Genomic DNA, 25,889 nt, shown 5'->3' with positions numbered 1-25,889 from the left:
CAAAAGTTAACATGTCATTACAAGCAAAGCAAAGCATGTCATTAGCAAACCAATAAAATAGCCACATATATTCTCGCATTCCATTTTATTTACTCAACACCAGCTTCGCAATCATCAGCTATAGCTTCATCGTATGTACCAAAAGAAAACCTCTAATATCCTCTAATAATATGTCAACCCTCTAATATCCTGTAAAAAGGCCTATATGTAGCCTGACAAATAAAGTCTTTCTTCCTTAAGAATTAGAATTAGAAGATACATTTGACTTGATCAGGTATGACTCTAATATCTCAAGGTTTACTCGTGTGCTTCATTTATGAATGCAGACGGTGCAAGAAATAACAGACATGAAAAGATATTTAAGTAGGTTGCTGAAAGTATGCTTTGTCTTTTTCCTTTGCCTGCTGCTCATCCAGTACAGGAATTATTTTATTCAGCTCGGCAATGACGTGCGTCCAAGGCAATGCCCAGTCTGTACAACAAAATCTGTATCGACGGGCCATGAAAAGGTGCGGAAAGTTTTCTTTTTATTTGATCTCATAAGCTGACATCTTATAAGCATCAATATAAGTCAGTTCCTGTGTCTTTGAAAATTATGTTCGTTCATTGATATAAAAGACTCATTTCATCGGATGTGGTGTTCAACGTAACTTGGTTTAACAAGTTGTGTAAACTTTGATATGAAAATTAGATGTGAATTGGATGAACAATCAACTACAGTACATAGGCCAGGCAAAAGGAAAACTACCAAATATAACGTCATGACCAACTCCTACTAGTATGGACGTACAAATGTATACGTCCCAGTACATAGTTTGTGGAACTTACGCTTTTCTTGACGACTTTATTCAGATAACGACAATATCTACGTAGGCGTATAATTTCGTTCACACACGTTCAAAGCTTTAATATGTTGATCCATTCAACATGTTTACAGAATAGACGACATGGTAAATGCTGTAACAATTCCAAACTAATCGATGTTTCACAGCTTGAAGTGGAATACAACAGACCACGAAAGACCAGCGCGGTCGTAATCTTCACAATAATGCGATCAGGCTCTAGCTTTCTTGGCGAGCTCTTCAACCAATATCCTCACATTTTCTATCTCTTTGAGCCATTGTCCGCGTTCTGGGAGTATCCGAGCCAAGCTTCGCGCAGGAAGAAAGCTCTTTTCGACATTGCTCGATGCAATTTCACCGATATTTCCGATATGTACAGAAAAGCGGTCAGTTTTTGTGACATAATAGTATTTTTTAATTAACATATATAGTCCATTGGTCATTTTTGTACCTTTTATCGTGTTCCGACTTGTGATATAACAAACATCTGGTCAAAGTTTTTGGTTAGTTTTTATAAAATTTCCAGACGTCGATCTGTAGTGCTTATGTTTATATAAATTAATTTAAATTTCATCAACATCTGCTATCCTCGCGTTATGCTGCGCTTAAAGAAAAATAGTCCACAAAAAATGGACATTTGCGGTCGTAAACTCGACTATGTTCTCACTTAGATTAATGAAACCGGAAACAAAGACATCGATGCCAAATGCGGAAGCGAAAATCTTTGTTTCGCGTATAAGAGTCGATTTCTTGCTCGAGATACAGACTTGTGTGATGGTGGCAAGTGTCGAGGTCCTTACGATCCACTCGTGTTGAGTGAAATCTGCAGAAGAAGTCTCTTTCCCGCCATGAAGGTTGTACTAAGTAAAGGTTTTATTTTTGGTTTGTTGATTTTTCTATGAAAATGACGTCATTCTTTAGAACAAAAATATTAATCAATTGTTACAATACGCTGTAAATATTACTCTTGGAATTTCATATGCAGAAATTTGAATTAACTGTGGGCAGCTCAAATAACTGAATTTAAACTTGGTTTTAGCTCATCACAGGTTTAAGTTGATTTGCCTTTCTGCATTACGTCCTTTTATTCGCACGAAAAAGTTCGGCTTTTAATGCTTCATTCTGTAAATACTTACAACAACTTGGATCTACATAGGATCATAGCTTTTACGACAACATAGATTGCACTAAAAATAGGATAACTTGACGAGGGGTTTTCTTTACTATAAACATGGGGTAGATAAAACAGGGTGTGGATATTTTCTTTTATAGATTAAGCCACAATTTTGATTAGCTCCAAAGCTCTGTTAAAGCAAATATTGCTGAAAACATTAAAAAAACTTGTTCCTTATTCGTTTGCTTCAGATCATCTTTGAACCGTTCCTGAACACTCTTCAGCCTCTGATGGAAGATCCATCTTTGAATGTCAAGGTCATTCACTTGGTTCGAGATCCGCGCGCGGTTATTCAGTCGCGAAAGTTCCTCTCTGCCTTGTACCATCCAGAGAAGACATACGTCATACAGGATGAGAGTCGTCGCATCTGTCAGCGGCACTTACAAAATTTAAAATTTGCCAACTGCGTTCAGACATTTTGTGATTCAAACGCGACGTTTTGGAAAGAAAAATATTTAAGACTCCGATACGAAGACGTGAGTTTACGTCCGCTAGACGCCGCTAAAGCGGTCTACGACTTCGTCGGCTTAAATTTCGAGCCCGGAGTTAAGGCTTGGATCAAGGAAAACACTAAAAACTCTCCCAAAAACTCTAATCCATATTCAACAAGCCGGAATGCATCGGAAGCGATGAGTCGTTGGCGGAAGCATTTGAAGTTTGAAGAGATGTTGGAGATCCAAGAAGAGTGCAAAGAGATGATGAAGATCTTGAATTATAGAGAAATTTTGAATCCTGAGCAAGCCCTGGATGAATCTTTCGAAGCCTGGAGGAGATAAAAATTTCGCAGTGAAAATTTTTTTTATAGTAATGGAGTAGATGGATGTCATTCTTTGGTGGCTCTCACTCGATGCTTTATTTGGTTGAAAATTAGTCGCTTGTCGTCGTATAGGCACAGGGCTGTGCGCTTTTCTTCTATCAACATAGAACAAATAAAATTTGGATAAATGAATGGTATAAAAGTGATTGAAATATCTTTTTTCATCACAGGATCCGACCGGTTGTCATATAGCTCGGAGTCATTTTAAAATGTGTCATAATCGCCTTTTTGTTTTACGTGAGCGGACTCTTGCGTGTTATAAAAGATGGTTTTATGCATATTTAAAATTTTTATATTTACTGAAGTTTTACCAACAATTTCCAGCGTTCTATGTTCTATTTTTGCTCATTTTGCTGATGAAATAGAGAGACCGATGTTGCTTTTGGGATTATTTTCACCTGAAGTATTTTGTATTCGCACAGATGGGATGAGGCTGAGAATGAAAAAACAAAAACTTTTGAAAATAGTTTCTAGTCCGGCATTTTTTCCACAGTGCATATAAGTACCACGTTGTGGTGTCAAAATCAGGATTGAAAACAAATTTTAACCTGTGGACTTACTTCCTTGGAGCAAAAAACTCATGCTACAGCTACCTGCTGGTGTTACCCAAAGCCGGATTAGACAACTGTGGGACCCTAGAAAACTGTTAAGGTTTTATTGTGCCTATAAATGGTCAATTGGTATTTGGATGTCGTTGAGTAGTGAGTGGACATCCTCTCTCTTGTTTTCTTTTGCCAATTAGAAGGTAACTTCCCGGTGATTACAGTACTCGCAGCGAGGTCGTTGTTCCATTGTCTTTTAACGCGGTCTGCATACGTGAAAGTCTCGGCCATTCTTCACATACACTTTTCAAAACTTTAAGTCTTCACTCTGGTAGCACTTTACTTTCCTTCTCTCGAGCATGTGTAGAATCTTTAGCGAAAGATTTATGCTGTGAAGGGAAGCCAGAGAGTTGTATCTTTGTTTTCTGTAAGGTCCAGAGACCATAGGGCTATTTAAACAAACACCGATGCTTGGACAACTATATATCTTTGAAACCAATACCCTGATGTGTGGTCATCATATAAGTAAGGTATTTACACTTTACTAATCATTAACCAGCATCAAAATATTCTCTTTTGAGGTTGTAATTTCCTTTTCTGTAAGGTCCGGAGACCATAAGGCTACTGTTAAACAAACACCGATGCTCGGACAACTATATACGTTTGAAACCAATACTCTGATGTGTGGTAATTGTCTTTGACTGGTTTGCTTGTTTTGAGTGATTTAGTTTTTCAAAACCAAACTTATTTTGAAGCCCAAGTTTACAAAGCAAAAGCAAAAAGGGGTCTAGTTTAGAAGTGCACAAGCGGTAAAAGATCAGAATATTCTATTGAGCGCGTCACTGTTCGCTGTTAGTGAGGAGATGGATTTCGTTTATTTTGTTGTCCAGTCATTGCATCCGTAGCGTAGCAAGTGTAGCCTAGTTTTGTTTAGTTCGTATTTCGATTTAATGATTTAATGTTTAATAAATGATATCAGGATATGTTCATTATTCAGAGTTATAGTATTTTAATTGATATAAGCTACAAGTTACAAATTAAAACTTTTCAAAGTAGAACACATGTTTATTAAACAACAACATATGTTGTTTTACTATATCTTTCCTTTGATGTGCCATAAATAAATTTAATGATATTTTTAAGAGAGTTAAGAGATATTTTTCTTTTTTCTACGTTTGTTATTGATGTATATTGCATTTAGGCGAAAGGTTATCTAGCAATGTTTTCATTGAATTTAAAATTACCATAACTCATTAACCTGGGCCGAAAAACGTTCCGTAAGCTTGGAACCATCGCTTTCTTGTATCGTTTTTTCAGTATTAAGTATAGACCATGACATATACGTTAGATAAAATGTCTATGTTTAGTCGCTACAATTTGTTATTTAGTATCTGCATTAATTACATTGGTAACATTAGCTACATTTTGATATGAATGGTGTGATTTAAGCAATAGCTACAAAGGTTTATTACCGCTACAATAATAATAAGGTATTTATATATATTTTCAAGCCGTTAGAACTTTGTTTTTTTAGAGACTTCACTATTTACAGCTTTTCATATCCCGAAACGGTTATATGGTCTAATTGCCTTTATTCAATTGATTTGCTTTTCTCGCCCTATTTCATCTCTATGCTTGTGCTCACAAACTCCTGAGTTCACAGCTTATTGTCGTTTGACCATGAAAAGCTGGGAATTGAACCAATAATTGAGCTAAATCAATACTTGACCCATTGGCATTTCCTCGCGTCAGATTTAAAAATTGCCAAACTTTTGCAATATATATAGAACTTTCGCGAGCTTGTTGTTTTTCTGTGTTGGTTTTGCGTTGCAGCCGCGTATAAGCAAAACCTGTTGAATCTGTTGAAATATACAGCAAAAAGTTTCCCAGCAGGCTTACCTGCGCATTTAATTTTTATAAAGAGAATACAGTTATTGTTTGCTAGCGCAGTTATACAACCGTCTCAAATAAAGAAGGACAGAGTTTGCAAGAGTTCACCTTTTCCTGTCTTTAAGTAGGTGCTTAAGGTATTAGCTTTATTTTTCTTAAGGTGATTTTACACAGCTAAGGGTTGCATAAGGCTGCATTAAGATGACCAAGAAAAAATCGGACCAGGCCGCCTATTATATTTGACAATGCTGTGATTCTCTACAACCAGACTAGAAATGCAAGAAAAAGCCGTTTTTGGCAATGCCATGGCGGACGCGCTTACGCAAACAGTTAATTGTAGAAAGATAAAAAAAATGTTGCTCCAACTTTGAAAAATTTCCCGGTGGCCCGCTTGACTGAGGCTTTGACATAACGTCAGATGAGGTGTTATAGCCTATGCGCGAACGACAAAGTTTTGTTTTTGTAAAACGGCAAACGTATGGCGTATATAACCGCAATTTCATACATAAATAAAAGTTTACATTTTTACTCCACTACACAAGTGTTCAATCAACATGAACGAAAATGTTTGGTACATCAAAGTTTCGCATACATCATTTTGTAGTTTTTTCCGAATGTTATAGTGATGTAACAATAAACACTTTTAGCCGGAAGAAATAGGAACTATACCTGCTGTAAAACCATGCTTTTGTAGTTTTGAACCCGTTTAGTTTAGGAATGCCAAATAGGCTACACTGAAACTTGATATAGAAATTCGATCACCAGGTTTGCTTTGTTATTTACATTGCTTGCTTTTTGTAGCGAATTAAAAGTAGTCAGTAAGCTATACTTGTCTTTGAAAGCTGGCTGACTTGTTCAGCCATCCAAGCTGCTTGCTATTGTGGAAGTGATTTGTAAAAAGTTTTCACCTGTTGCATGTGCAAAGGAACATAAGTTGATTGATATATCAATCAAGCTCCTATATAGCACAGTATAGCACGCAGCCTTTGCTTTGTAGAGTGGAAACAAAGCAAAGCAAGTTTGAATGAACTAAAGATCTTAATTTATGTACTTTAAGAAACGAAAGGAAAAGATGATAAAAAAAACGAGAACTGATAGTGAGGAGAAAAGACATCATAGCGAATGCTGAACATTTAAAAACTAGAACATTTAAAAGTTAGCATGTCATCACAAGATCAAAATTTGTTCGCAAATCCTACTGTGTTAGTACCAAAAAGATAAGATCTACGTGCAAACGCCGTTATGCCAATACTAGAAGGTCAAAACTACTCTCGCTTTTTAAAGTCGGTGCGAGTTGATTATTTTGAACTTTACCCGGGTTTACCCGATACAACTATAATGTGGCCTATTTAATGGCATAGAGATATATGAACTGATGAAAGCAGGAGGTTGTTTGAAGCGAGTATACCTTCTGTTTTGCTACTGTTTTCGTATCCGTAAAAGAACTTCAAGTAACTAGGACACGTTTAAGAAGTCAGTTAAGCGATCAGCCTGATGGACTCACTTTTTTGTGTGTTGAGCGTGACGTAATCTCCTGTATTTCAAATGACACTCATGATTACTGATGAACTATAGCGTGAACCAACACTGAAATGCGCAGACTTCTCTGTTGAAATATACGAGTTGTTTATCAGCTACACGTGCTTCATTGCTGAATACACAAATATTTAGAATATTTAATGCAAAATTTGGTTTAAGTCATTGCCACTCTATGCTTCTAAATTCCAGGGGCGTGTGCTTGTCTGCCCCGGCTTCCTTTATACTAGGACACTAGGTGGTGTGTAGGTTGTATCTTATTACTATGGGTTAGTTTTCCAGGTTGTTGTTTTCCAACTTTTTATGATGCGAAACCAAATGTCCTCAGCCACTCAGGTGATCATGGGTGGCGTCACGGAGTAGCTTTGAGGGGGCAATTGCCTCCCTGCAATTCTTTAAGGGGTCATGACCCAATTCAAAGAGATAAGCTTTTCATTGCTAAATACATTAAATCAAGAAGCTACTATCGCAAAACCACATCATAAACTTCCGCTGAATTTTGGCTTGCAACGAGATCTAGGTTATGACTGCCTACAGTCTTAATTTGAACAGAATCCTTATACTCAAATTTCTATAACAACTACCTCAACTGTACAGCAAGTTTTGAGCTGAAAATTTTAGGACAATTACTCCAAAATACTAAAAATTCAAACCCACACCAAACTTACAACTTAGCCTAGACCTGCAACCAGCTATCGCCAAAACAATAACAAACTAGTCCACGTCGACGTCACATGCGCATTGTACCGGAAATTTTCTTAGTTTTTTTAATATGACGCGTTGGCTGCGACATCGTCACAATCGCCGTGTTGCCGGCTCAAAATTGTCTTCCTATTGGGAAGTGACCCTTTAAATGATTTTCTATCGGCAGTTTACCTTTTAATTTGTTAGCACCTAAACATTTTTGGTCCACAGTGCCACCTCTGCATCTGAACGTAACAGTTTAACTCAAATAAAACATGGATACGAAATGTACGCTTGCTGTAACCAGACTTTACGCGAAGAACTACGAGTACGTTATCACTAAGCGAATGAGTAAAGATTGTGTTCTACCATGGACTAGTCTCAGCTTGAAATGGTTCCAGTGACCGTCCCACAGTGTTGCTTATATCAGTTTTAAGACAGCAGAAACATAGTAGTTTTGAATGAAAGTGAAAATTTTAAAGTTATGTCGTTATCTAGTATCTGCTTTGTTTAGGCTATAGCTTTTAACGTAAGTGGTACAGTGCTAACATTATGCCCGGTATCAATGCATAGAATTTTTTCTTTGGATTGACTTCAATTGCGCACATGTTTTTGCTGTATTATAAAAGTGTGCAGTGTCCCTCGTATAATACGCTATTATTATTTAAATGGTTTTTACAGGAGTTTTAAGTTTTGAGCATAAAAAGGGAACTATGTCGGAATCTAATATGAACTTGTCAGGAAGGTGGCAAGCTTATTGTAGTATTCGGTCAGGTTTTCCTATACTATACTATTAATAATTGGGCTTACGGGTTTATGTCCCATGCCGCATTTCGACAGAGTAGAAAACTAGCTGATTTAGGCTTAGCGTCTGTCATCTCTGACAGGTTTAGTTTAAAGTAGTTGAATATAAAGTTTATAGCAGTGATTCTCAACCGCGGCTCTCAACTGTACATTTTGCGACTCTCACTAACTTAGTGAAAAATTAATCAGCTGTACCAGAATTGCAACAAAGGAAGTAAAAGAAATCTAGAATTAGTGAATTGTCTCTGTGAATTGTGAATTGAATTAGTGAGTTGTTGTTGCTTTCTTAAGTAATGTTTTTTTAATTAGAGGCAGTGGTTCCCAAACTTTTTCAGCTTGTCGCACACTAGAAAAATTATAAAACGCTCGCGGCATAATTACAAGAGAAGAAAAGTTGCTTTGAAAAAATTTATTTTCACGTGTTAATGTGATGGATGCGCTTATTGGATGGACATGTGCTTATTTATCAGCTATTGAAGCAGTTATAGCGCTTTTAAGTCGCATATGCTTGTCTGCATGCCTTAATTTAAATGTTTATACAGTTCTTTTCCAAAATTCCAAAAAGATTTGCGGCACACAGTTTGGGAATCATTGAATTAGACTGTTATTTTTCATGCGGCTCCTTGCAAACCTTAGGTTTGAAATTTGGCTCTGGCACTAAAAAGGTTGAGAATCACTTGTTTATAGCCCAATCTCAAATCTTTGCCAGTTCTTATAATGCAGATTATATCAATCTTTTCTAGTTTCTATCATAGTTGCTTAAAGGTTCTGCAAACAGGAACTGCACACGAAAGTCACTTTAGATATGAAACGATGCTTAGCTGAATTGCTGAGTATGTGTGCTGGGTTCGTAATATGTTTGCTGATTGTGTACGGGAATTATGTTGTTCGATTTGACCATGTTTTACATGCAAGATCGTACCGGTATGAAACGAAGACACCGTCACCAAGACACAAAGTACAGGATTTATGATTTTATTAATCGTATAAATAGTTCTTAACACAAGCACAACCACTTAAACATGATCCGAAAAATCTTCTTATTGCAATATATGGTTTCTGGTTCATTATCGCAAGAAAACGTCATAACACATTAGTCAATCGAAATAACAAAGGGTTGACAAGGATTGGTGACAGTAAAAATGTTCAAGATGTCGAGATATCGCGTATTAGCCTTTGTTAAGTCGTTTTCTGTTTGCCTCAACCTTTAACACTATTTACCTCGAACGAAATGACTGCTAGATAAATGTAATTCTTTCCTCGTAAGTTATTTGAACACAAGCATCGTAAAATTTATACTTTTTAAAACGCTTTCAACGTGATAAGGTTTTAAGTGGTAAAAGCCTTCTGTAAATGTGTGGTGGCGTAATGGTTCTGTTTATCGAACTAGTTACAGAAAATCCCATAAAGGCATCGCGTAGTTTGCATCACCGTTCTCATACATTCGCAAGATATAGCATAAAGGCGTGAGAATAAACAGATGCCTTGACATTATCGTATAACTTCTAAATCCAAATTCAATTGGCTGATTCGATTACAGAGCAAAATCGGATACGAGAACAGACCTCAGAGAACCAGCGCGGTCGTAGTATTCACAACGATGCGGTCAGGCTCGAGCTTTCTTGGCGAGCTCTTCAATCAGCATCCGCAAGTCTTCTACCTCTTTGAGCCACTCCACGCGTTCGGGGAGTATCCGAGCCAAGCTTCGCCCAGGAAGAAAGCTCTTCTCGACCTGGCTCGATGCAATTTCACCGGCATTCCTGACATGTACAGAAAAGCGGTCAGTTTTGGCTTCGACCGGTTAGACGTATTAGACCTATACATATGGTCATATTGTGCAAAACCCTTTCGTGGATAGAGATATTTTTATTTCGTTTCGACTATAAGGCTTCCAAGTAAAATAATAATATGCACTTTTAGATAAATGAGACCGGTAACAACGACATCTCTGCTAAATGCGGAAAAGAAAATCTCTGTTTCGCGTTTAAGAGTCGATTCCTTGCTCGAGATACAGACTTGTGTGATGGTGGCAAGTGTCGAGGTCCTTACGATCCACTCGTGTTGAGTGAAATCTGCAGAAGAAGTCTCTTTCCCGCCATGAAGGTTGTACCATTTAATGTCTTTATTTTGCATATTTATAATAGCAATTATAGACTATGCATTTTTTTTTATTTTATGGTATTTCTTTTTTTAAAGTAAAAAAGCAGTTTGATAAACAATAACAAAAAGTATAAAAAAGATTAGTGGATGAATGCAGTATATTCAGCAGTGTTGGAGTACATAATAAATGTAAATTTTTATATCTGTAGCTTACCTCGATTCGTGTAATAACTTAATGCCCAACTACTTTTGAAAATGTTTTGTGAAACGAGCGACAAACAGAAGGAAGAGGTCACATAAACTTAGAATCTTTCTTTGGTTACAGATCATATTTGAACCATTCCTGAACACGCTTCAGCCTTTGATGGAAGATCCATCTTTAAATGTCAAAGTCATTCACTTGGTTCGAGACCCGCGCGCAGTTATCCAGTCGCGAAAGGTTGTTTTTACGTCATACGACCCGAAAACAACATTCCTCATAAAAAGTCAAAGCCGTCGGCTTTGCCAGCGAGATTTGCAAAACTTAAAATATGCCAACTGTGTCGAGACATTTTGTGATTCAAACGCGACGTTTTGGAAAGAAAAATATTTAAGACTCCGATATGAAGACGTGAGTTTACGTCCGCTAGAAGCCGCTAAAGCGGTCTACAATTTCGTCGGATTAAATTTCGAGCCCGGAGTTAAGGCTTGGATCAAGAAAAATACGGAAAACTCTCCCAAAAACTCCGATCAGTTTTCTACCAGTCGAAATACTTCGGAAGCGATGAGTCATTGGCGAAAAGATTTGTCGTTTGAGGAGATTTCCGAAGTCCAAGAAGAGTGCAAAGAGATGATGAAGATTTTGAATTACAAAGAAGTTTTAAGTCCGGAGCAGGCCTCGGATGTATCTTTTCAAGCGTGGAGGAGATAAAATTTCCTAAATTTAACATATATTTTGGGATGGGATTCGTTGTATTTGCAGAGTTTCTCGCCAAGTTCATTCTAAGACAGTGCGCTGCTCTTCGTCCTTTATTTTCAGCGCTCATTTTAACCTTTTTTCAATTTTATTTTTAAACGAAGCTGTTTTTTTGTGCTTGATCGGTTTAGACTGAAGCTAAATAAATCAGAAACAGGTTACAGTTTAAAATGATAGGTTAGTCTTATATAAACCTGAACGTTTATTAGTTTCCTGAACAATTAACGCCTGAAATCACCTTCCATGCATAAGCAAAATGCTTGTATTTGCTGCAAAAGTAAGCAAGAAAATTGTGATCGCGCGCACATGAAATAGAAAAATAATAGAAAAGTGAATAACGTACGTAGAAAAATTCTGAAAAATAAACACTCCCCAAGCATCGCTTCTTCAATTTCAAAAACAAGTTTTTAGGACAAAGGGTCTTATCCTGCTATTTTGATACAGGATTCTATAACTGTTCGAGCTTGGAGCGCGCTCTTACGTTGAGTGGGGTCGGCGTTCCAGCAGATTTGTAGAAGATCGAAAAACTTTTTCTCCGACTCGACTGACGTAGGTGAAAGATCTAGGCAGTTAAAATGCTTCAGTTATAAATAAAAAGGAAATACAGTTTTGAAGCTTTCAATAATAGCACTTATGTTCTATACGGGTTGACCTATGATTCCGGCAATATCTATGTTAAACTGCGCTTCTTCATGAAAGGCGAAGATAGAGGCTACATGTCGTTGAGTTGGGAATACAAGTTATTTGTGCAATACACTTGTTATACTTAGCAGAAGCTTATCAGTTAAGCATATAATTTAACGAAGGCCCGGCCACTAACCAAGTGATTCTTGGCTGAAGAGTGGGATGGATGGTCTGGCACCAAACGCAACAACGGCAAACACGGCGGCATGGTTATGCTTTCCTGAGTAAGGAAGAATTCTGCTCCAAATCTGCCAGGCTGCGTAAAAAATAGCTTATTTAAGGTTTGAAAATAATTAAGCACATGTACCATTGTACCTTTATACTTCATTCTGATTGAGATCACTATAATATGAAAAGTATAAAAGCAAAAATTAACCGCTAACACAAAGCAGAAAGCAAGACTAGCCCATGGCGTAGCAGTACGATTATAATTGTTCTACTTGCCAGTAATACTGAATGAAAAGATGTCGGCTTTCGTGGTCGGTTTCATACCGCGCAACAGTTCCGGGGCGCGGTAAATGAATGTCCCCATCAATTGAGATCTGCAAGTATATGAAGTACCTTAAAAGGTGGACACCAAAATTAAAAAAAAAATTTTAAAAGTCGTGAATCACGATGATTTAGCAGATCCGGTAGACGATATTGATGACGAAGGAAAGGTCAAAGTTGAAGTGCTGTTGACGGAATCGGAAGAAGTCGTAATTTCTCGAACATTCTCCACCTGATTGTGGACGAGAGAAAATTTAAAGACTAAACTTTATTAAACTTCTTTCATTTCTTCGTTTTTTAATATTTAATATGTGATGAAAATTTGTTCAACTCACCAGTTATCTTCAAAGTCAAAAAATTAAAGAAGTTTCTCATGATTTCGTAACTACGGCACACACAAACGTACGTCATTATTTATTTGGGCATTGCAGTCAGACACCACTTGACACGATCCAAAATCGCAAAGTTTACACCATCCTTGTGACGTCACCATGACGTTGCTTGGCTTAAGGTCAAGATGGGCCATCTGCTCGCCGTGGAGATAAGCAAGCCCGTTCAGTATATCGGAGCAGAATCTACACAAAAAAATTCTGTTAATTTTGAAAAAGTAATTACCGACAACCGCCTCGTTATTTTCATCAATCAAAACTGGTAACAAGGGTGTTTTAAAAACCTATTTCTTCTGCACCTGTATCTTTTTACGTTGCTCATCTGCACGGTAGGGTCGTTAATTACTTGAGAAAGATTTCTTTTCCCCGCATGCTCCATCACAATGTAACTGCAGCACAAAAAGTTATAATTACTTGATAATAGTTTAGAGTCTAAACTTTAGACTCAGACAGTTCAAGGTTCAGTGAAATAAAAATACGTAACATGAATATTGTAATTCTTACTATGGCGCTTTGGCGCTACTAGTGTCCAGTGACAAGCTTGACTGGATGATCACTAAAGTGCGCACTATATTAGGATGGCGCAAGCGAAGACCATTAAGCTCACCCTGAAAACATAGGTGTTTAAAACAACCAACATCTAAGATACAATTTAAGCCAGAACTTTCCAAGTTTCCCACCTGCAACGTTTCGAGGAGAACCTGTCTCGGTTTTGAAGTTGATTTTAATTTCTTCACCGCCACCTCCTCCCCCCTGTAAATACCTTTAAAAAATTAAAGGGAAGTTATGGAAATGTTTCATAAAATGAATCCAATTAAATAAATCGAATTTAATCAAATATTTGAAAATATAAATATTTTTTGCTAGCGTTTGGTTGTAAGACCTTTGAAGACTTGCCCGAATCCTCCTCGTCCCAATTGCTCCTGTGTGATGAGTTCCTCTTCGTCTTCTTCCCAAAAGTAAAGCTTTCCGGGTGGACAACCTTCTACTTCATTCTGATTAGAAGACAAACGCTTACAATGTATTGATTTTCCCTACGTAACACGCATATTGGCAAATTATAGCGTTAGATTGACTTTAACTTATCACTTTTATCAATCATTCGCCTACGCTAGAAAATGTTTTTGCATATTTTTAAATAAAAATGGTGGTAAGGCGTAATTTTACCTTTAAGTGGCCAGCAGTTGTGCTTAGAAAGTTCTCGTTCACAGAATTCCAACGAAAGCGAGCCGGTGACGCGTGACCGAAGGTGCAAATGGGGCTTTGTGTGGCCCATGACACAGAGGACGGACTGAGTGATATTCCGCTTAGTCTCATGATACTGGATTTTTTTCTGGCGCTGCGCGAGACTCCTGGAGAAATTGAAGAGCTGATCACGCATTGCCGTTGCTTCTGGTTTAAGTGAAGTTGTCGTTTGTTGCCGGCGTTTTCAAAAGTAGATTTCTGCAAAAGAAGCACAAATGTCACAGTAAATTCAGAAAAGCAGGGGCAAAACAAGCAGCTAAATATACAAAAGCGAGCCAATGCCAGACCTTAATGTATGTTTAAGATAAATCTACACTCAAAGGCAAGCAATTGATACCTAAAGCCGTCCTCGTTACTTCTCTAAACCATATACCTTTAACTTTGACGCAGAACCGCTCGTGTCACTGACTCCGAAGTGGCGCTCTCTAGCGGTCTTGGATAAATACTTATTGTAAGGAGTTGCACGACCAACGCATAGCAACGGTCTGCTTTCTCCCGGAGTGGCTCTCGCTGAAGTAAGAGCACTTGATGAGGGAGCTTTGGGCAAATCTTTATAAGCTTGATTTAAATTCTCGAGAACTGGAGTCGAACACAAAGCAGGAGAGGTTGACGTACGAGGTGTTGCGATTGAGATTGATGCTAAGTCCGGATGAAATGCTGGAAAGTTGGACAGGATTGGTGAATTAACTGAACTCGTAGATCCACACGAACCAGGTTTCACAGAGATATTCGATTTTGGTGATTTCACCGAAAATATTCTCGAAAAATGACGGAACTTTGCAACCGGAGAAGACATTTTGTAACAGCTCTATACTTGTATTGCTGGATAAAAGTAATTGTAGTTTTGATGGTTTTCCTATCTTGTACTAAGCGTTTTCTGTTGAAAAAAAATTTAAAAATACCTATCTTTATACTGTACAAGGTCATCACTAACTTTTCTTCAAAACCCTTTGCAAAATACAGAGTGCATGTCACTGCCCTAATTAACATACATGATCTAAAACCTGCTTATTAAACATTTTAAACTCGCAGACACTTTACATTATATTATACTCTTATAACACAAAAATCAAACGCCACTGAAGCTTCGACATCGTATCAGTTATTAAGCCTACAGTTTATTGCAACTTCTAACGAAACTGATGCTTGTTTCTTTCAATAGCAATTTTACATTTCAACATCCAAATAGCTTCGCAAAGGCTAAAAGCATTACAGTCTCAAAACATATGTTGAACCGCCAGTTTCAGCACACAAGCCGGCCTTAAGGTTCTTAAAATGACTTCTATTCTGCAACCGCTTGTTAAATAAAGACTAATTTTGCTCCTTTTTCGAACTGGATGTGTTCTTATCGGGTGTCGCGCCACTTGCTGATAAACGATGTTGAAATACGTTTTAGAAGTTTTTAGAACACTGTGCCCTCAAATAAATGCACCACTATGATTACACAATTAGATAAGATTACTCGATTCAAGTTATTGGTGCTTTACATTGGCAGCATCCGCTTATCGTTAGCTGTTGTTTATGTTTCAGAATGCTTATTTTGAAATATATAACCACACAGCAAATGAATATTTAATGATTCCAATTTATTTATGAAGCATTTGGAGTTAAAAGTTATTTCCACTTCTAAGTACTGTAAAGCAAAGACGATAAGTTGTACGACAGTTTTGCGAATTTGGTTCTTGACTTCTTCACATGCGTATGAGGTAATGTAAGTTTACAAAAAATGATATACCTTTAGGTAATAAGCTTTGGAAAGCATCTGTCTTTTCGTTTTCTGCAAATGTTAATGAAATTTGTGAAAGTTTTTGTTGGGAACAAGGATGCGTGCTAACCAGATATTTTGTTTGCATCAACACTTGCGTCACTCACTTGACGTTCTACCAACTTTGAAATATAGATTCCGTGCTTTGTAATTAATCTGAAATAATTTAAATACCCAAGTACTGGAATACGCTCGTCCCTATAACCAGAGCTGTGACATTTTAAACAGCTTTCACCTTGCTGAACACACAACAAGCAGGGTGTCATCAGTCTTACTTCAACGTGAAATTTTTACAATTATATTGCCAAAGATATTGGGAGCAATTGCAGTAGTTTTGCAGGCACAACGATATCAAAGTTTTCACTGTATAGAGAAAAAATGACTGTTTCGCAGCATTTATTTACGTATAAAACATGATAGCGTAGAACACAAGGCGACACCTTACGGACAAAGAAGTTTCAGAAGTAATGCTCAAAATAACAAAAGAGAATACAGTAAAAAGCGATTCGAATCAAAAGAATAAAGCAATGTGTAAGGTGTACAATATACAATGTGGAACATATATAAGCAATGTACAGGGATGATCATATTAAAACTCCGGACTGCATTGTGACAAAGTTTAAAAAAATACCAGTTCTTACAAGTTCTGCTTAAGCTGTCATTGTATTGAGAGCCGTTTCTTCGATTTCGGTTGTCTTGGTCGCCATATTGTTTGGATTGTTGTTATTGCTGTAACTGTAGTTGTACCTTGTCTGGCGAGTGTCGCTAAAGCTGCTACGCTGCTGCTTCTTTCTCCAACAACATTTGAAAGTGTTCCGAAATTCTTTGCGAAATTGAGCTAAAAAATAACGTAGTTTAAAATTGAGCAAAATGTTTAGTAAAGCAAGGCAAGCAAGTTGTGAACTTACCACTGAAGAAGTTGTATATCATAGGGTTTACTGCGCTACTGATATACATAATAAGGTGAGCGACAGTGGAAACTTGATAGATATCATGTCGAGAGTAACTCGAAAACGCTGTCGAGGATCTGGTAAATGAAATATTAACTTTAATTGTATAAAAAGTTTTGAGTTGTTTTAAAAAGTTTTTTTTTATGATGTCTATGGATTTACTCGCACCTTCTCAGTAGGTCGAGAACCATGACCGGGCTGAAACAGATCCCGAATACAGCGATGAGAGTCACCTGCATCAAGGCGCTCTTCCGACGAGCTTTCAATAGAACGGCCTACATAATGACAAAACAGCAAAGGGTTTTTCATGCTTTCTGCAATTGAAAGCATTTTCGCTTTAAGGGAATTCCCATGAAATGTTTTAAGCTTAGCATATATGCCTATAATGCGGCAGTCAAGTCTAGCTTACATTGATTCAACAATCTCATTACTTAGAACATTTCGAAGAAACGTACAGACGTAAAATTAGTATCAACACTATATTAGAGATTACTCAAGGCTGTAACCAGCTTGAAGAAAGCATCGTTTATGTTTACCTCTTTAAAACATCTTCGGCACAGCCTCTTCCTTGAACCACTCAAACTACGCTTAAAAGTGTTGGCCAGCGATCTCATTCTGCCGCGGGGTGTCGCTTTTTGTGAGGCCACTTTCATCTCCGATTTTACACAGCATTGGGTGAAATATGCTGGAAATACAGAGAACGATTTATCTGTAAAAGCCATATGTTGACGACGAAACTACAATTTCACTTCTTTAAGCAGCCTAAATGTTAGGAAGCTTGCGTGTCGATGCAGCCTCGTCATAAAATGTCGTACCTTTGCGACTAACTCTAGACTTTATTTCTTTCTCGGTGTTAAATTTCGAAGTGATATTCTGAAATAAAAAAAGATAATATAGGCTCAATCATTACTGCAATATTGCACAGAATTTTCAGCATGGCTTATCAACAATTGCTGCTAAAATTGTTTGTGTAAGCGAATAGATAACCTGTAGCAGATATTTATTTGATAAAAGCAATGATATTAACAGTATATATACATAGGCTATAACAAATGTTTTGCTGTGACACTCTTTCCAAGGCAAGAATTATCCACAGCAAATACAATATTAGTACTAAACCATAAATTAGCCTACTTGCGTTGTAGAAGGGCAAGACAGCGAATCAGCTCTTTTTGTTATAAGGTTTGGAAATTGATTTTTAGGGATGCTTTCCTTTTCCTCGAGTTTAACAGACTCACAAGTGCATCCGATTCGACGTCTGGCTGAAAAGTGAGAACGGCGTGGCGTGTAGCCAGGAATCTATCATTAAATTTAACCATTGTATGTTCAATCAGAAAAGGAACAAATTGTAAATATTGCATAACATTACATTGAGAACGTGAACAGTCTAAATCAAAGTATACGAAATTTTAAGAGTTGTCTTTAAATCGAAAATTCAGGGTCAGCCCACCTGTGTGTTGCGAAGTTCCTGGAACACTTTTGTGTAAGTGACAGACAGCACAATAAATGGCAAAATGAAACAAACCATTACAAAATACGCGTGAAAAGCTGTTTCTTTTGCGTTGCCTGCGAAATTGGTAAATATGAAATTTATTTGGTTAACTTGGTTACAGTAAAAAACATGTTAAACATCGGCTTTCGTGTAATTTAAGGTAATCTACGTTTGTACTCACTAGACCAATGCTCGGCACAGTCTTTGAAGAAACGCAGGTCGTCTATATCGGGAAAAGCCGGCGCTAAATCCTGGACCACAAGAATCGGGGTCATGGAGGCCAGGCTGATAGTCCAAATTCCGAGCGTTACTACCATCGTAATCCTTTTTGACTTGTTATGTCGCCCTGCTTGTAGAGGGCGACATACTACAAACCAGCGATTTACAGCAATGGCTCCCAAAGTCAACGCAGAAATAGAGGCAACGGAAAGCTGCAGGACGACGTAAAACAATTTTTATTGTCTGCTTAACAAACGCAATGCAATAACAATGACACGCAATAACCTAAGCTACATTTATTGATGTTTATAAGTAGGCGCCAAAAAAATATTTTTGGAACAATTTAATTCACCTGCAAAAACGGAATAAATTGGCACAGGGACTTCCCCAAAATCCATGACTGTAGGAAGTCAACCATGAAAGTTGGCGGCAAGCAAATGATGGTAATGAGCAGGTCAGCAATGGCCAAATTTAACATCAACAAATTGACCGTAGTTTGAAGATGCTTTGAACGAGCTATGTACACGATGACTGCAAAAATATGAGATTCTTTAGAATAAAAGGCAGCCTAACTTCCGTTAGCTCCCTTTGCAACTTGCGTTACGACTAGCTAGCCACTGACCATCGGTGACTAGTGACTATGGAACAGACCAATCCTCCCAGCAAACTTACTTACCGGACCAGACTGCTAAACGCTAACTTTCTAATATTCCTCGCATAAATAACCCATATAATTCAAATCAATATGCGATAGGCACGTACAATTTTATTTCTCAGGACAGTTTACAAACTTAGCAGGCCCACCGGTGGTGTAAGCATAGGCCATAGGTTTAGGCCTAATTGTAACTTGTAGCCTAACCACCGTGCCGTAGCGTGAACGGTTGAAACTAGATTGCAACGGTGGGTAAAATATGACATTATCTTAATATCATCATGCAGTCAGTTCCTTTTTGAAATGAAAGCAAAATGACTGGTGTGCTTAGAATTAGTCTATCGTATATTTAAGAGAATACTATTGGCTATCAAGGTAGGAATGATGATCTTTTACTATGGGCAGTATACCACGACCTAAAGTACCTTATTGCGGTTCTATTTGTTGAAGCCATGCAAAAACTCAAGCGAACCGCTGAGTTTGATGTTGTTTTGTGGTTCACTTAACACAATATTCTTATTATGTAGCTGCAGGACATTAAGTTACGTTTCAATTAATTATTGAAGAGGTTTAATTGATGTTTGGTGACTGCTATTGTTTTTCGGCGCAGTTTTAATTACAAATCACCGTAGGAAGTTTCTAGCTTGTTGCAACGTTAATTTATTGGATTTAATCATGTTTACAATCAGCGAAAAGGCGTAGAAGCAATAAATTCTCTTTGTACTTTAGTACAATTCAATTTTGTTTGGACTGAACTTTTTTAATCTGTTTGTGTGACGTCAAATCGATCCAGTTTGACTTCCTTTTCGTCTTTGATGTCACAAATCTGCTTTAGCGTATGAGATAGTTGACCTGCAAGTTACGTAACACGCGAAAAGTCTTTTACTAATGTACGTTTTAAGTTCTCAGAACTGACACGGCATTAATGTGGGTAAATACTTTGCAATTTGTTTTATACATATCGCAGTTACGACTTTGGGCTTCATCACGTGACATGACAAACCTATATGACCGACTTAGGCTTTACAACTAGCTAAATATCAACCTAAATGGCAATCTATAGTCACAGCTAAATGCTAAATATCAGTTAGCATATAAGACATGGGTAAGCATTCTAATTACCTTTTTCATTGCAACCCCTTGACATATATCAGGTTGGAATTCGAAATATCTTTTGATGAAACCAAGCACTTACACTAATAGTATTACTACTGGTACTTGTACCAAGAACTAGTTTTGATGAAACTAAGCCAGAATCATATACTTTCACATCATGGATTAAAATCCCAGTATTACATGTTGTTATCGTTATCAAAGTGAATTATATCGTCACGTCTGCATTTCTTACAGAAAATTTTCGCAAAGGTAAAAAGCGTATCATTTAAAAAATTTTTGTTAGGGGAAGAACAAACCATAGAAAACTTCAAACGCAAACACACCAGCAATTTAGAATTGCTGCATAAAGATGCAAACACAGACGTATTATTAATATTCAAACAGATGGACACACACTACCGTTACAGGCCACTAACCATTTACAGTTTACACTAATGCTGACAAAGGTCGTCCTTAAAACAAAAGTGCAAAGCGCCTAATAGTGGTAAAGGTCAGTATCCATTAGAATACATTTAATCTACTTACTTAATCCGTTTCCAATGACAGAGATCACAAAAACGACGGCAAAGAGCGAAAAAACGAACCATTGCGCTGGTGTAGGCTTGAGATAAAGATCCCAAAGGTCGATTTCGTAATCGTAGTCCAAAAAATCGGTCAGATTTAAGGTGTCGTTGCTCGCAGTGACATTTGTCATTTCACGCGAAACGGTGCTGTAGGCTGTCACTGTACCGGTCGTCATTTCACCTGCTGCTTGTTCTGCACGATAAGTCTTCCTGCAACGTGCAGAATTTTATTGTCCTGACTTCACTGTGTGACAACTTCCGTACGAGTTCGTTGTAAAATGACGTATTGCCTACAAGTGTCGCAACGCTGACATCCGTAACGACAAAGCAATTGTGCACCTATTGCTCTTATCTTGTGAATAAGTTTTGCGGCCTTGTCCCACGCCCTAGAAATGAAAAAGCTCAAGTTATTTATTGCTAGCGTTGCAAACGATATCCTGTTCCAAAACTGGTTTCTTGCATACTTTCGAAAATATATTTCCGAAGTTCCGACCCAATCTCACAACCATTTTGACTACTTTTTGCGTTAAACTGGTATACGTTGCACAGACATGTGCAAAACAACATTCAAAGCTGTAAGACAAGCTATTGTTGGTCCAGCATGGTATGGATCATCGATGATTGATTTGAGACGAGTAATGTCGCATTTTTTCGGAAATTGGACGAAAAAATTCTAATTAACCTGTCAACAGGTTAAGTAAGTTTATAACTTACCTGCCTCAACTCATTCAGCAAACACGAATATCATTATAAGCTATAAAATGTCGTTTTTTGTTATTCCAGGTCTAAGTAAAACTCTATGGTCTAAGCATAGCAACAATAAACAAGCCTAAGTCGACAGCGTACACAAATAACATGTTCGTAAATTTTTCAAAGTTTTAATTGCCAGTGTTTTGTAAATTATAACTTGAAGAAAGATATAACAGTGAGGTGAATAAATCTTTAATTATAGGTCTTTCGTCCAGCGACGAGTAGCGAAAAAGTTTGCTTCAACTGAAAACAAAATCGAAATTGGATTAAACGTAAGGACAATGCGGCTGCGTTAATGCATAGTGTATGTATCACCATGCGACGGTTGAAACATGTGTCACCCTAATGCAGTTTTTATCTGTTATTTTGTAATAGGAAATCTTTTTTATTAAAAACAGTTACTGGAAAAATGTTAAAAACAAAGTATTGGTAACATATAGTTTCCCGTTTACGTTTGTCATATTTTATTTTGTGCGCTGGTTTTAAAATAAATGTGTGCCCGTACACAGGCACAGCTAACTTGGCGTCTTATCGACACTTTTCTAGTTCGCATAAAGTAATTTCACTCGCACGTGTATACACTGTGCATACACTATAAACAGGTTTTAACATACTGTGAAATTTACTGTCGCGAAAGATTTTATGCACACTCGACTCATATTAGCACTGGGGATCATCTTGACAATATGACGGCTTCCGTAGCTTTCATATCTGTATAAAGACACGGTAACCATGGAGACAACTTTCGCATTCCTCACATATCCTTTCTGCCTGAACAATCTGTAATTTATTCTATAGGTATTTCCTGACCCTTTTTGCCTTACATATCTCGAAGTTAACAAAATCGTCAAACGTCAGAGTGTTCAATTAATCAACTTAGCTTATAATTCTACAAGTCATTACACCTGTATGATATGTGTACAACCGAGGCGGTGATTAGCTGAAACGTCGCTGCTTAAAATGGAAATAGTTCGGAATTTGTTTTTCGAATCGTGTAATTCCAAGCTTAACTCTTGACCTACCAGCTCCTGTGGTCTCAAAAGACCTGAAAATGCCGATTCGTCTCAATATAAATTCCACGCGCTGTGATCGCTGCTTGCTGACGTCACTAAGATTAAAATGTCCTCGAACTCTTGTTAAAACCTTTGTGTAATTGTTGCCTTATCTCATGCTTGCTGTTACGTAATAAACGTTTTTGGTTGTGACGTTGTTTTTCGTCACATGCGATGACCGATAAATTTGCTGTGAACAAAATAATTCGAAAAAATACTGAAACTAGAGATGTCGAGTAATATTTCTGTCATTGTTGCACCAATTGCATTAGACCGCTGGTATGTGCTGAAATGCTAAGTGGTACTTGACAAGTTCAACAGACAACGGCTACAATGCAATAAGTAATGACTTGCTTGCTTGTCCATGCAATAGTGCGGTGTTTTAAAAGCTGTCACTTTTATACTTGCAGCCCGTAATAGTCAATGTTGAAATGCAGAGGCGTCCTTTATGGTTATATAAAAACTTTTACTTCGAACAAAAAGCACGATTTGAAACTTTTCATTTTTTTTCAGACCAACCAAAGGTCGGTGAACACACCTACATCTGGAAAAAGATGATAAATCATAAAAATCATAACAATATTGAGACGTTTTGGTACAATTTATTGATGCCATAAGATCATCAACTGGCGGCTTTGTACCGGTATACTCCAGCTATGTAATAGGCCTATAGACTTTAAAATGTGCGCTACTTTATAGTTTTGCTAAGCATTAACAAGTTGCACACGCGAATCTATTACGCAGCACGTTCCTGTCTTTTCAAGCGAATGATTTTATGACACCAGTGGTGAGATTTAACACGAAGTATAATGTCACGATAACACTAAAATAGGTCATAGGGGACGATTAATGGACAACCTGACAGCCATGAAGAACACACCGCCATATCAGCCTAATCCCATCAACGTAATAATGACATCACCGGAACAAAATGACAAACTAGTGGAATAAAATTAACAGCATAATAAGTTTACAGCCGAAAAGATAGATAAACATTTTATGTTGGAAATCCGGCCGTTTTCGACTTTTTTCTTTCCCACAATTTCATTAAGGTGGTTCGACTTCAAGATAAAAATAGGAAATGACCGCTTCGATTTAACTACAAAGGTTAGTTGTTAAAGATTTATCACTTCCATTAACAGCGTGTCGATCTGAGGATTATAATGGTGTAACGATTTTTACACGCTGCCAGTTCTTTCATTTAGTAAAACCTGACTTCTAAGAATAATAAGTTATTACTATCCTCAATCTGAGTCTTGCGGTAAAAAAGTAACTACCTCAGCATCACGATCAGTTGCAATCAGTACGAAAAACAAGGATGTTTTTACTGCATGTTGGATCTGCAGTTGATGACGTCGGTCTAACCACAGGATTGATGTTAATGCAGAACTGACCAAAATATTTTTAATCCGATTCCTTTGGCACGCCCTAAGCAACCGACGAGTTGAGAGGATAAACTTGGTCTAGGGCTCTAAGCTTACATCAGGACTATCATGTTTATGAGTTTATGTTGAAATGTAAATTACAGTATGTGGACTATTCTTCTTGCCACCTCGCGTTGAAATAAAGTACTTTAGGGTTATAATGCAATCTATCTCTCCTAAATGTAGGAGAGATGTTTTAACTCAATCTCGGTGACTGTTAATCTAGGCTTGTTTGAACGTTTTAAGTCTGGAGAAGTCTCATCTATAATCACAAATGTACACACGTGGACTTAACTGCATGGTCTAAGCCCTAAGGTACCTGCAGCAAATAAGACCCGCTAATTATTAAACTTTTCTTGCCTTATTCCACCCAAAGTAATGGACCAAAACAGACCAAACTCCACCAATCGCTATGATTTTACTGTGGTATCCAAAATCGAAAACATAATGTACGTGGACCTTGTTTGCTGCAGATACCTTATATATCGGCTAAACTGCAAAACCTATTTTCCTCCTTTCTTCGCAAGTGTTTGTGTACCGGCAACAAAGCAGGTGTTTATGGCTTGCTTTAGGTAGCTTTAAAATCTTCCGACATATGCTTCCGGCGAACCTAACTCAATAGATTTTTTGCTTAACAACCATCATGGAAAATAACTGTCTTAAAAAGCCTGGGAGGCAGCATTTTTCTTTTAAAAAAAAGCATTGAAATGCTTCTATACAGTAGGAATAAATATGTTTTATCAGCTTTATCATTATGTTTGTGTGCCAATACATGACGTCTTTTAGTCATAATAGTATGCAACTGTTGCTACGTTGCTATGCCACCGCGTGCGTAGTTCGAACCACATTCAGTTCAAAAACCTATCAGACATATGTTCGCTTTTGAGGCACATTAGGAATGTAAAAAAATACGATATAATCACTAACATAGCTTATTAAGCTCAGATTAATAGATGTATTGAAGTGACATATTCTTACTGTTAACTCCCATGCAATTTCTTTGAACGTTGACGTGATGTCCTTGTTCATTTTTGACTGTAAAATAAATCCATCAAATGGCAGTAACGAGCTAAAAGTAGGCAGTAGAACATCGACGATTGTGAGATTTGTGACAAAAACCTTCATGTGATCCTTGGTTGCGATTGGTTTTGAAATGAATCCTTTAGGTGGAAGTAAAGAGCTAAAATAGGCAGCAGCCAGGCATTGATGGGAAGGAGGGTTTGTGCCTTTGGCAAACTCAAGTGAATTCGGTACGGCTCAACCAAGGCATCGTCAGCATGACTGGAAGGTTCTTGACAATGCAAAGGGTTGTAAGAAAATTGCGGCAGCGTGTGTGTGACTAATCCATGTACACTATCATACTTAATCTAAATACATAATTTCACTCGGCTCAATGGGATGTCATGGTGTTTTTCCCTCAAGAGGCCTTTTTGTACATACTAAATATTTGATTTGTTTGACGTAATAAGAGTTTGTTTTGTGGAAGACGAGGAACGTCATAAATCCCACGAGGTGTCAAATGTTTTGTGTACGCAAGACGTAATAGATTCTAATGTGTGGTAAATTAGGTCGACAGTGAAAAATTTGGGGGCTGCATTGCCATTAACTTAAATCGATGGAGAACTTTGAACACAAGTTGGAGCCACTTTTTGTTATTTTTAAATGTATAGCTCCTGTACAGATTTGAACTTTTTAGCAATCAATAAGTTATAAACATTTTTAAGGTGGAGGTTTTCTCAACAACGAAAAACTTTA

The 25,889-nt window shown here is 37.4% G+C and overlaps 4 protein-coding genes across 4 annotated transcripts; 2 read left to right on the top strand and 2 right to left on the bottom strand.

Moving 5' to 3' along the window:
- Positions 1–255: 255 nt before the first annotated feature.
- Positions 256–3,474, top strand: LOC143460136 (carbohydrate sulfotransferase 4-like). Its single transcript, XM_076957539.1, has 4 exons — positions 256–509; positions 992–1,228; positions 1,514–1,696; positions 2,208–3,474. The coding sequence occupies exons 1-4, from the start codon at positions 321–323 to the stop codon at positions 2,790–2,792; spliced, it is 1,194 nt and encodes a 397-aa protein (XP_076813654.1). The 5' UTR covers positions 256–320; the 3' UTR covers positions 2,793–3,474.
- Positions 3,475–7,873: 4,399 nt separating this feature from the next.
- Positions 7,874–11,725, top strand: LOC143469442 (carbohydrate sulfotransferase 3-like). The gene is made up of 4 exons (XM_076967138.1): positions 7,874–9,247; positions 9,830–10,069; positions 10,210–10,392; positions 10,715–11,725. Exons 1-4 carry the CDS (start codon positions 9,095–9,097, stop codon positions 11,297–11,299), a joined length of 1,161 nt encoding a protein of 386 aa, XP_076823253.1. The 5' UTR covers positions 7,874–9,094; the 3' UTR covers positions 11,300–11,725.
- Positions 11,715–15,022, bottom strand: LOC143469431 (uncharacterized). Its single transcript, XM_076967129.1, has 11 exons — positions 14,525–15,022; positions 14,074–14,349; positions 13,790–13,901; positions 13,587–13,669; positions 13,411–13,514; positions 13,206–13,295; positions 12,924–13,092; positions 12,643–12,749; positions 12,473–12,570; positions 12,165–12,284; positions 11,715–11,906 (listed from the first exon to the last, which is right to left on the bottom strand). The coding sequence occupies exons 1-11, from the start codon at positions 14,945–14,947 to the stop codon at positions 11,767–11,769; spliced, it is 1,722 nt and encodes a 573-aa protein (XP_076823244.1). The 5' UTR covers positions 14,948–15,022; the 3' UTR covers positions 11,715–11,766.
- A 1,273-nt stretch (positions 15,023–16,295) lies between these two features.
- LOC143470868 (orexin/Hypocretin receptor type 1-like) lies at positions 16,296–21,993 on the bottom strand. Its single transcript, XM_076969159.1, has 10 exons — positions 20,871–21,993; positions 18,930–19,108; positions 18,540–18,789; positions 18,317–18,432; positions 18,001–18,165; positions 17,682–17,739; positions 17,403–17,551; positions 17,035–17,141; positions 16,825–16,943; positions 16,296–16,754 (listed from the first exon to the last, which is right to left on the bottom strand). The coding sequence occupies exons 1-10, from the start codon at positions 21,082–21,084 to the stop codon at positions 16,567–16,569; spliced, it is 1,545 nt and encodes a 514-aa protein (XP_076825274.1). The 5' UTR covers positions 21,085–21,993; the 3' UTR covers positions 16,296–16,566.
- Between the last annotated feature and the right edge of the window lie 3,896 nt (positions 21,994–25,889).

Source organism: Clavelina lepadiformis, chromosome 1, assembly GCF_947623445.1.
Source record: "Clavelina lepadiformis chromosome 1, kaClaLepa1.1, whole genome shotgun sequence".
NCBI lineage: Eukaryota > Metazoa > Chordata > Ascidiacea > Aplousobranchia > Clavelinidae > Clavelina > Clavelina lepadiformis.
This window is presented reverse-complemented; position numbering and strand designations above follow the sequence as displayed.

Coding starts and splice junctions, on each gene's coding strand:
- LOC143470868 (XM_076969159.1), bottom strand. CDS start 21,084: ATGACGACCGGTACAGTGACAGCCTACAGCACCGTTTCGCGTGAAATG. Junction 17,142..17,402: donor GCCGAAGATGTTTTAAAGAG/GTAAACATAAAC, acceptor GTCATTATGTAG/GCCGTTCTATTGAAAGCTCG. Junction 16,944..17,034: donor GTTCTCGACCTACTGAGAAG/GTGCGAGTAAAT, acceptor TTCATTTACCAG/ATCCTCGACAGCGTTTTCGA.
- LOC143460136 (XM_076957539.1), top strand. CDS start 321: ATGCAGACGGTGCAAGAAATAACAGACATGAAAAGATATTTAAGTAGG. Junction 510..991: donor TATCGACGGGCCATGAAAAG/GTGCGGAAAGTT, acceptor GATGTTTCACAG/CTTGAAGTGGAATACAACAG. Junction 1,697..2,207: donor GTCTCTTTCCCGCCATGAAG/GTTGTACTAAGT, acceptor CGTTTGCTTCAG/ATCATCTTTGAACCGTTCCT.
- LOC143469431 (XM_076967129.1), bottom strand. CDS start 14,947: ATGTCTTCTCCGGTTGCAAAGTTCCGTCATTTTTCGAGAATATTTTCG. Junction 13,515..13,586: donor TTCTCCTCGAAACGTTGCAG/GTGGGAAACTTG, acceptor CTATGTTTTCAG/GGTGAGCTTAATGGTCTTCG. Junction 13,296..13,410: donor AGTAGCGCCAAAGCGCCATA/GTAAGAATTACA, acceptor TTTGTGCTGCAG/TTACATTGTGATGGAGCATG.
- LOC143469442 (XM_076967138.1), top strand. CDS start 9,095: ATGAAACGATGCTTAGCTGAATTGCTGAGTATGTGTGCTGGGTTCGTA. Junction 9,248..9,829: donor CACCGTCACCAAGACACAAA/GTACAGGATTTA, acceptor ATTCGATTACAG/AGCAAAATCGGATACGAGAA. Junction 10,070..10,209: donor CTGACATGTACAGAAAAGCG/GTCAGTTTTGGC, acceptor ATGCACTTTTAG/ATAAATGAGACCGGTAACAA.